General features: G+C 40.4%; 1 protein-coding gene across 1 annotated transcript in view; it reads right to left on the bottom strand.

Moving 5' to 3' along the window:
• Nucleotides 1-1,108: 1,108 nt before the first annotated feature.
• TRPC6 (transient receptor potential cation channel subfamily C member 6) overlaps nt 1,109-11,468 on the bottom strand; it is a 156,602-nt gene continuing 146,242 nt past the window's right edge. The window contains exons 10-12 of the mRNA XM_018563548.1: nt 4,354-4,437; nt 2,800-2,875; nt 1,109-1,255 (exon numbers count right to left, since the gene is read on the bottom strand). Of these exons, the coding sequence (XP_018419050.1) occupies nt 1,131-1,255; nt 2,800-2,875; nt 4,354-4,437 (285 nt within the window). The 3' untranslated portion in view covers nt 1,109-1,130. The remainder of the gene's footprint in view (nt 1,256-2,799; nt 2,876-4,353; nt 4,438-11,468) is intronic.

Here is an 11,468-nt window from a genome sequence, read left to right as displayed (position 1 = left end):
ATATGGAATTTACTTTTTGCATCTAAAAATTATTTCAAACATAAAAGCTGATCTCATGAAAAGTCAATGCGTGCATGGCCAGCATTACACAGACTCTGGTTAGAGTAGGTGCTGCCATAATTATGCAGTTAATACCTCTGACAGGATCTACCTCATCGCCTATCATATCTAAGCAAAAGATGATGTCAGATAAGAACTCACACTTTACACAGGTATTTATGCTCCTGGAAAGAATGATGAAAATATAATGTTCAGTTGGCATTGCAGCAATATACACAGCGTCAAAGTGGCTCTACAGGATATTGTTCATCTCTTTCCACCTATGCCCTATCAGGATATCCTGTGACATAAAGCCATCTGCCTTTTAAGGAGAGCCAAGGGCCATGTGATATCTAAACCCCTATTGGAAATCAGCCGTGGTTATGCTGACTAAACAGTATATATATCATGTTATTTGTTCCATAATTGGCCATATATGTATCATTTTAATTGTTTGATGAAACAATAGTTTTAATATTTTAATTAGGTCTATCAGCTAATGACTGTTTTCCATTGATATTGTAAATACCTTCAACCGACTTTGCAGGATTGAACTGAAGATGAAAGTAGTAGGCTGGACTGGAGAACGGCAGTGTCCCGATCGATTGAGGGACTATCGCTTTGAATTTTAGTTTTTTTTTTTTTCCTATACATTTTTCATTAGAAGATGTCAGATGCATCTGAAATTTATTGTTAGCATCAAATTATATTTTATTAAGATATCCAGTTGATTATAAAAATGTCTGATTTAATTAAACTGATGCATGTATGGATGTCAATAAACTGTTCGATAGCTGAGTTGCTGCAATGAATGTCTAATCAGGACTACGGCAGCATCTTCCTCCATACCCATCATATCTAAGCACAGTTGATGTCAGATAAGGGCTCAGATTTCACACAGCTATTTGTGCTCCTGTGGAGATTCATAAGGTGAATGTTTATAGATGACTCCCATCAGTAAATGGCAAGGAACATTCTCTGAAGAGCCTCTGTAAGTCACTTTGACAAAAGAGGGGCCGTGTCACATGGACACTTCCTTACATAAAAATAGCTAGACATGTACGCCCATTATCACATTACTGATGCTTAGGTTAAAATGACAGTCTTTCTCCGAGCTTTCTGATCAATTCCGCCAAGTCTTCTGTGTTGTGGGATTTCTCCTCAAGGAGCTCATAGCGCAAACTAGAGATGTCTTGCTTAATCTCCTTTAGTTCTCCTAAAGACATTAAAAACAATGAAAATGAAAAAGTCTGTTGAGGTATAAAAGATCACATGGTAAGTACCTTTGCCATATTATACAACAGCAGTGCCTGCATATGGACTGGTCACATTTCACTAACAAGAGTCAGAATAACTTAAGGCAAACCTGTGCTTTATCCATGCTCCATTCCCCAGGGATCCATGCTCACCTTTCCTTCACTCCAACACTGCTCAGTTTATCTGCTATGGGGCAGCCTGTGGCTATGGTCTAGTGTTGATGGCTTTTGCTCACTTCATACAAGTTTGTGAAAATGCAACAGCAGGTCAACTGCAATTGTCAATGAATTCTGAATGATCTCAGAAGCATTTTGAACTGATGCCTAAAGTAAATTATCCATGCCTGCTGACACAGGCCCTTATTCCTCTTCTCATCTGGTGGTGTTGGTGCTTGGTGAACAGCCCAGCTCTGTTATGTGGGGGCTGGGAGAATCCTTAGCCCTGTATAATCTGTGATATAATCTTCATGTAAGTGATTATAAGCTGCTGGGTAGGGCAGAATTAAAGAAAACCTACTGCTTCGCCTTGCATGGAGAAAACAAGGGATTACTTAAATTTTAACTAGGCTGAGGTAAGCTTGGTTTTGTGAGCCTGAGGAATCTCTATTTTATAGATGTAATATCAATTCTATGTTTATACAATGTATTTGTTGCATATGTTAAAGCTTCATGCTATAAGTTATATTATTGGGATATAAATGTTTTGGTATGGGGGAATATTTGACACCTATTCTGCCCCCCCTCCCTGCCCCCCCTTTCATATTGCACGGACTTGAGCAGCCAATCACCAGACTTGAGCACAGTCATATGCAGGCAGGGAGGAGCTTATTGGGCCCTGGGCAGTCATACCCTGCATCAAGTTTTGTGGTTGTTATAGCAATTCTCATGTTCTTTTCACATTTGATGAATCAGCAATGATGTCAGGAAATATATGATGTAAGGCAGAGAAACCATTTTTCCAATACTGTCTCCCATTTTTGAAAGCAGAGATCATCTTCTTAAACAAATATAGTGGAAATGCTTATTTTTCGTGTCCTATCATACTAAGAATATAAATGACATAATATATGTTCATGGTATGTTTTGTTCACCAATTACATAAATGCTGTAATTTGTGGGTGGCAATGGAGCGTGTGTGATCTTACACTTGCAATTTGTATTACGGCTTTACAAAAAAACATAAAGGTTAAAATGTAAAAAGGTTAAAAGGAATTTCAGAGTGCACTGTAATCATTCCACGGATTGGTCATTCTACACACAACAATAAATATTGTGGACCGCTAAAACACACTAGGCTTAGTGGTTACTTCAAGGGCTGGTACAGACATAATAGGACGAGATAGGTAACCACAGGTCTGGGCAAACCACAAGAAGCAGAGAGCCAGTGTGCCAGGAAAGTTACAGCCATACATAGGATTTCTCTTATTGGCTTTTGCACTTAATGTATCTGTCTACTCCTGGGTCATAAACCCCATATACAAAGTTGATGACTGGCCGAACTCACCTTCATTAACTTCATCGCTCTCCTTGTCAACCTGAGCTTTAAGCACATAACGCTTTATGAGACGCTTCATTATTTTCTACAAAATGGATAAAAAAGGCATTGTTAAATGTTAATAATGAATAATATATCATCTACTTTACAATATAATAGTTATTTGATGTTGTAAATACATGAAATCAAGAATAAATATCTAGTTAGTTATTTAGGTATGACTGTATGCTTGTAGCCAGGGCCTGTAACCAGGGCCTTTCATTGTGTGTTTTTTTCCTGCCCTGAAACGCATGCAAATTAAAGTCCCGTGTATTCCTAAGGGGGTCGTGCACGCAAATGCGCCGAATCGCGCGTAAAAATGCGCCAGATGTGTAAACTAGTCCATGAGCTTCTTTTGGCGCTTATCAGCTCGTTTTGGTCCATAGACGTCAATGGAAATGCGCTGATCAGTGCGTTTTTGCGCTTTTTCATGCTTTTTTTAGTGTGTTTTTGCAGCTGAGATTAGTTTTCATTGGACAAGTGAAAACGAGCTGAAAACACGCCATAAAACGCTCTTACATATGAACAGAAAATGCCTGTAAAACGCGCATAAAAAAATGTGCAAAATCACACTAAAAAAAACAACAAACACTCTTTCAGAGTAAAAGTGATACAGTGAAAAGTAAAGCAGTTTTGAGTTTGATCATATGGTGTCACTAGTAAAGTCTGGAGTGCTGAGGCACCCTCCAGCCCTTTAGGTATCTTGGAGAATTCAGGGGTAAAATCTCTCTCTACCTATTAGGGTTGCCACCTTTTCTTCAAGCGAAACCTGAACACTTTGGTGACGCGCTACATGCGGCATTGATTGTGTTCATTCATACACTGAGAATGAATTAACTAACACACACAGGTTATTCAGTTATTATTTATTTGCATTTTTCAATATTATTTATATTTTTTACTTTATTCTTTACTTTATCTTATTTTGTGTTTATTGATTCACACATCACAGCAACTAGGAGGTCACTGAGGCTGGTTGCTCTGTCCCATTCATATTTTGATTACCTAGCGCTACACATCTGCTATTCACTTTGTCACGGTTTACACCATACATTGTTGCAGCTGGTTATAATTTTTTGTCACTAAGTTTTTTCCAGCGCAACCATTTGTGGTTTATTTTTTGGTGACGTGCAGGCATGTTTTTGGGGAGAATGAGTATGTAAATACACATTCATATGTAAATATCACAGCTGAGACAATTTTCAGTGGGGAGCCAGTAGCCCCTATCTTAATTTTGGTTGCCCCGTCTGCCTGACATCTTGTGTCCGGGTTTCTGCTGCCATGAAACCTGGACACAGCATTCAAAACCCGGACTGTCCGGGTGATTCCTGGACAGGTGGCAACCCTAGCTACAACATAGGAATATTCTACTCTTACTGTTAGATTCTCCATTATAAAAAGTAGATTAGAATTCCAGAAGGACAGAGGGGGTCTGTTATAATTGCTGTAAAAGTTTAAACAGACCTGACAAATGAAGTGCAGAGCCATCACCACCTGAGTGCATTATGATTGATGTGTACTTACCTGATATCTTGAGGGTGTTTGGCTTATGTTGTTTAGGTTGCCATCTTCTGAACTCCTAATGCTTGAGTGCTTGCTCTGTCCCAACTAAATACAAAATAAATGAATAGGTTATTGACATCTACTAAATGTAAAAGGTTTCACAGCATCCACAGACATGATATGATATTCACCACTTGGTGTCATGACAGTCATTGCTATCTGTCGGCTTGCCCAATAGGGCCTGTAGAGAAAAGGTCTGTCATAGGCTGCAGCTCATGATCCAAGTTACACTCTGATCTGGGGTATGTAATTAGGGATATAGAGAATATTGTAAAAGTGGGCGGGAGGGGGGAGCTTAGAATTAATATTTTCATAATTATTGTTATCATTTAAACTACTGTATCACAATTAGTTAGCAGTGGTGTATCTTGACATGTGTATCTTGACATAACTGAGCCCCAGTGCAGGCAGAGTTTCTGAGAGCCAATCCCGTACCAACTCTTATAATACCTCCTACTGCTAATAACCCCCAACCCTCATAACCCCATACTCTCTTTCTAAAACCCTCTGCCCTAACTCCTAGAAACCCTTCACCTTGCAATGTATGCCCCCTATTCTCTACAAGAAAAGAATTTGTCAAACACTTGTTCCAGGTGAAGGTGATCCAGAAGGTGTTTGGAAATGGCTAGGCAGACGTGAGGAGCCCATCAGTCATGGGGGAAAGTAGGGTTGCAGCTGAAGCATCTACTTCCCCTGTTTCTATAACACTGTTGCTTACATTACACATTCATTATAACCAGTCCCAAATCATTAAAAAAGAATTCCAGGCAAATGACAAATTAACCATTGCAGTGGAGCTACCTCCGAACTGCAAGGGTTAAGTGCTTGTTTTAGTCTAGTGTCTAAAATAAAGATATACTCACCCAATCCCCGATCAGTTTTTCTCCCCTTGATAATGGCCAACAGGAGAAACAGCAAAAGTGAATCTCCCCAGCAGGGGCACAAAAGGTAATAGAAACCTGATAGAGATTCCTATCCCCTAAAGTTCTATCCAATGCAACAATAGCTTTATATAAACATTAATATACATAATATCATGTCTAGAGAAAATAAATAAAAATAAATAAATAAATAAAAAAGATGGTAAGTCAATAGGTTGGATTCTCAATCAACCAATGAGTTAATCTATAACCATAATTCTCCAAACAATCATTTCATATTCATAATGTAAAAATTGAAATATTTCAGATCTATTAAACATTAGGCCTCTGTCAATACACATAACAAACAAATCAATCAATGATCACAATGCGTCAGCTGGTTACATACCCCGCTGCTCCTAAACCTCTGACATACACAGTGTGAAAGATTCAGCAACCAAGCAAGAGCAAGACTGACATTATCCTCATTATTATTTCATACCATGGACTTATGTATTGTCAGCCAACCATAAAATCCCCAGGCTTTCTCATTTCTACAATAATCACATATTTGTATCTGATAGAATTGTGGCCATTTTTCTGGTTAGTATATATCACCAGTAGGTGGAGATCTTTGATCACATTTTTCTATGACTAGGTCATATTCATTGATAGAATTGTAGTGTGTGTTTGTTGACAGTCCGCATCTGTCTTCAAAATAACATTACACAAAGTGAATACTGTATGTGTATCTCTTGAACACAGGAATGATGAAATGAACATTAATAATTGCCACGAGGGAATCTTTCTGAAATTCAAGAAGCAGGATTAGTTAAAGGGCCACTACTGCAAAAAACCCTTTGCATTCTGCTAACTGTATGGGATCGATGTGTTCATGCAATGACAGTATTCAGTAAGTGGACTCTTCTTTATTTAACATGCCTTTATTTACAATTACATACCCATAAAGAACAAGCTGTCTATCAAAAGTGACAGTGATAGGCTGGGGTATCGCTAGCCTTATTGCCCCATGAGGGGCGGGGGGTGAGTGGTTCACACAGTGTGTGATGGAGTGGGGCTGGTGACGCCACCCTGTGCAAGCTCTTAGCAACCTGGCATGCTCTGTCCAGCGTCCCCCCCAGCTCCTGGCAACCACTGATGTCACTGGTTGCCAGGAGCTGGGTGGGACGCTGGACAGAGCATCCCAGATTGCTAAGAGCTGGGCAGGTAGATGTATAAGGCCCTTTACATCTCCCCACCCGGCTCTTAGCAAACTGGAATGCTCTGGCCCGGAAAGGGGGCAGCCGGCACACTGCATACATTATGTAGCAGAGTGAACATGCTGCTGCCCCACATGACCCAAAGAGATGCCGTCTAAGGCAACAGCCTCAGGCTGTCTCATTATAGGTACGGCACCGGAGATAGGAATTGGGGTGCATAAGAAGTTGCTGCAAGTGTTTGAAAAAAAGGAATACAATGTAATTAAACGGAGAGAGTTGAACAGTCCCATCATTCCTCCTTTAACCCGGCAGTGTTAGAGTCTGTCAAAGACCTTGCCACTGTGACGTTTATTGGGCACCTTGGTTTACATGTGAATGTAGAGAAATATATAAATAGATGTATGAAAATTAAAAGGAATTCATATACTGAATCCTACACAGAATCCTAATCCAGAATCCTAGTAGCCTATCATTATATGCTGTAACCCTATATCAACATCAGATTGCAAGATTTTGTTTTTTTTGCTATCATGACACCTTAAAGAAACAGCACAGTTCATGTATTAAACTCTGGCTCATTTGCATGAAATTACAGAAAATGTACCCATGTATGATTTCCTAATGCCACATAAATTTTACATTTCCTAGTAATCTTATAGGCTCATTTCACACTTATGCGTGTTCAACATGTACATTTGTGAGCACTGATGCTTGTCTCATCAAGGCCGCTCATATACTTTGGATTGGTCCTTAACCAATCTCAATGCACAGAAAGTGCACCTGCTATTTTGTGGCCATTCATTGCAGCACACTACAATATGCAGAACATTCATAACGGTGCTTTGTGATGTGCTAAAGGGCAGGTGCGTGTGTTTATACTGGATATGTGCACTGGGGTGCCATTCAGCAGTAATGCACACATACAGTACATACAGAAAGAACACATAATATGTGCTTATATGCAAATTAACACACACGCATAAGTATAGGCTGCATTCACTGTACTTGTCCAGTACGCAAAAAGGCTGGCTAAGGGTATAATCAGCCTTAAGTTTTGCATTCAGGAATTTACACCTATACACATGCTTGTGTAAATGCAAGTATTGGCGTTTACATGCATATACAGCATATTCCATCAATACATTCCTATGGCCATGAAAATAGAGCAGCCGAAGCTCCCGGGTGCCGCAAATGCAGGCGTATTTTATGCTGCTCACCAATACATGCCTGTATTTACGCCAGTGTGCATGAGCCCTAAAGATAACAGGTACTCTTTAAATGTGAGCTTGAATATTCAGCTCACAGCTTTAATTTACTGGATTTGTCAATCTAAATTAAATATATTCAGAACAGGCAAATAATTCTTATGAATACACATTTGCTTATTATCTGACAACATAGAAAGACTCCTTTGTTGTTTCTCTTATTGAGTTATGAAAGGGTTTTCTTCACACATCACTGCAGGCTTATCATAATCAGTAGCCAGGCAGGCTGAGAAGGAGTCAGAATTGACACTAATAATATAGACAGCTACAATGAATGCCTATGTGTGGAGCACTGTCACAGCCAATGCATCAGCGTCGGATCAGATGTGACTGGCTCAAATGTTTACTTTTGTACATCTGTGCTTATGGCTTGATGTTTAATGCAGGCACATGGCTGATTTGTTCCTATGACAATCTATCGGCTTCGTGAGTGTCCTTGTATTAGTCTAGCAGCTGGCCCAAGAGTCTGTCCGCTGGAGATATCACAGAATAACAGAAAACATTGAATTGAATGCAATGATTTCACACACATGTCCAAATGATGCAGAGAACATGGAAGATTAAATAAACACTAGCGGCTATTTTGTTCCTTTAACCTGAGGCAGGGTGACCTGTCTTTTAATCTGAAATCTACAAATATGCTAGAATTTAAAGCATCTCCACAGAGTGATGACCTGGAATCATGTCCAGGTTAGTATAACTCTACCCAGAGTCCCAAGTGCTCTAGAATTTTCAAGATGTTTTTAGGATAAAGTGGTGCTCTGAACAGAAACTCTTTCTTCATTTATTCCCTTTATCCCTTCATGCTTTGCTTTCTTTCCTTCATTCCCGCCTTCCTTTCTTTCCTTCACTCCTGTCTCCCTTTCTTTCTTTTATTCCATTCATCCTGGATTCCTTTCTTTCTCTTCTTCTTTCCTTTCTTTCCCTCCTATTCCTCCTGCCTTCATTGTTTCCTTTACTTCTTTTTCCCTATTAATTTCTTGTTGCATTCGTTTTTTGTTTCTTGCTTTCCTTCCTTCGAGCTCTAATTCATTTCCTCTCATTTTTTCTGCTTTCCTACATTATTTCTTGCCTTCATTCTCTTCCATTCTTTCTGCTTACCTTTATTTCCTTCATTTCATCCCAACATTCCTGCTTTGATACTTTATTTAATTCTGCCTATTCTTCCTGCTCCTATTTTTTTTTTTCACCCAAGCGTCCTTCCTTCCATCCCTCTCTTTCTTCCTGCCTTCCTTTCTCAACTTCCTTCCCAGCTTTCTTTCTTTCCTTTATTCTTTTCCTTATTGCTTACCTTCCTGCTTTCCTTTTTTTCTTCCTTCCTGGTTTCCTTTCTTTTCTTCATTCTCATTTTTCATTCCTACCTTTTTCTTTCTTTCCTTTCTGCTTTCCTTTTTTCTGCTGTCCTTTCTTTCCTTCATTCCCTCTCATTCTTCATTCCTGCTTTCCTTTCCTTACTTAATTTTCTCTCAATCTTCATGCCATTCTACTATCCTTTCTTTTTCTCGGCAGACGAGGCCATGTGTGCAGGTAAGAGGGGCTAGGAAGGAAGGAAAGGAGGGATACAGCCCTGACGAGCCCACCTGAGACCCCTTCAGAGCCCACCATAGACAGTCTCAGATGGGCTGTGCAGCATCTATGGTGGGCTCTGCAGGGTCACTCTCAGGTGGGTCCTGTGTCCAGCACGTCACTAAGCCCTGCGTCCAGCACGTCACTAAGCCCTGCATCCAGCGCGTCACTGAGCCCTGCGTCCAGTGGTGCAGGGGGGGGCCCGACCTAAAGCCGTGTAAGGGGCCCCACAATTTCTGATGGGTGCCCTGCATTCAGCTATCCTTTATTTTAGGGATGTCCCGATACAGATGCTAGTACCCGAATCAGGGCCGATACAGGGCATTTTCAGGAGTACTTGTACTCCTGAAAATGCCCTGATGCATAGATCAGATACCGGCCCTTTAAATTTTTTTTAACTAGCTTCGGCCATTGAACCCCATAGCCCCTCCCCCGGAATACCTCTCCACCAAACGCAGGCTCCCTCTCCGCTCTAACCGCTCCGGACGGAAGTATGACAGCACGGAGGGCGGTAAGTGTTCTGTGTGGACAGTCTCTTCTCCCTGCTGGTGCTGGCTGCAGCAGTCTGTGTTCCTTTCACAGACCGCTGTAGCCAGCACGAGAGGGGAGAAGAGACTCCGGCTGTGAAATCACCCGCTGCCCCCCTCCCCCCTGTACCTTAGCTGCTACTGCTCTGTGTCCCCTCTTTTTCAACTTGATGAAGCTGTTTGCTTTTGTAGATATATCACAAAGTGTCAGATGTCTGTGCTCCTTATGTGTAATGCCCTCACCAGGCCTACACTGCAGTTTTCACTCTCAATGAAAGAAGAGAATGTCCGTTGAGTGTGCTCACGGGGGAGGAGAGGAGAGAAGCTATAAATCTGCCTTCACACAGAATGGACCTTCTCTTCTTTTATTGAGAGGGAAAACTTCTGTGTATGTCTGGTGAGGGCATTATTAAACACATAAGGAGCACAGACAACTGACACTGAGATATATCACGAAAAGCAAACAGTTTCATCAAGTGGAAAAGGAATGGGCACTTGTAACAATAGCCAGCCTGCTATTGGATATTTTAAATTGCAATAGCCAATAGCAGGCTGGCTATTGTACCCACCCATTGCCTGCTGTCAATCAGCAGAGAGGACGTGATTGAGAACTTTGTCTTCAGTTCCCTCCTTTGCTGATTGACAGCAGGCAGGGGCGGGCACAATAGCCAGCCTGCTATTGCAATTTAAAATATCCAATAGCAGGCTGGCTATTGCTCCCAGCCACTGTCTGCTGTATTTACATTCAGTGAATCCAGTGAAGTAGAAAGGTGACACTAGAGGTCTAAAAGACCCCTAATGTCACCTTAAAGAGAACCTGTCACCTCCAATGCACGCAGCACTGGTGAGAAACTGTCCTAAAATCATTAGTCTGTATTGTTTTAGAAAAAATGTCACATGTCCCTTTAAGAAAAAGTATTGGTAATTGATATCGGCAAGTACATGAGGGACAGTACTTGTACTTGTACTTGGTCTTGAAAAAGTGGTATCGGGACATCCCTACTTTATTTCATTATTTCCTGGTTTCCCTCATTCCCTCTCATTCTTCTTTCTTTACTTAATTATTTCTGATTATTTCTTCCATTCTGCTTTCCTTTATTGCATTCTTTCCTCATTGTATTTCTTTTATTCATTCCATCTCATTCTTCCATCTTTCCTGATTGCCTTTCTTCCCTTTCTGTTTTTTTTTTTATTTTTTAACTTTGTTCATTCCTGTTCTTCCTATGTTTCAGTCTTTCCTGCATTCCTTTCTTTTGCTTCTGTTTATTTATTTCAACGTGTCAATGTATCTGTCAGAATCACAAAAACTATACATTTCTCTCTATATACATATGACATTTCTAAGGAGTCACAATACAACTTACATATAATCAAATCTTCAATGCATTAGTCCAAATACAAATAAAGATAAAAGCAATAGTTTCGACCGAATTCCCTGTAGCTCATGTATCTGAAATAAGCATTCAAGGTCTGATTGAATGTAATAAGCTGCAAAGCCTTTGATATTCATATAGACTATATAGTGTGCTGCTTGGTAGTACTAGCTAACTCTCTAACACTTTATATACATACATACTTACATACATACATACATACTGCAGTGGCGTCACAAGGGGGATGTGGGGGGGGGGGGGGGGG

Source organism: Nanorana parkeri, unplaced genomic scaffold (genome assembly GCF_000935625.1).
Source record: "Nanorana parkeri isolate BGI_ZX_2015 unplaced genomic scaffold, ASM93562v1 scaffold673, whole genome shotgun sequence".
Taxonomy (NCBI): Eukaryota; Metazoa; Chordata; class Amphibia; order Anura; family Dicroglossidae; genus Nanorana; species Nanorana parkeri.
The sequence above is the reverse complement of the archived record's forward strand: the minus strand, read 5'-3'. Positions and strand labels throughout refer to the sequence as shown.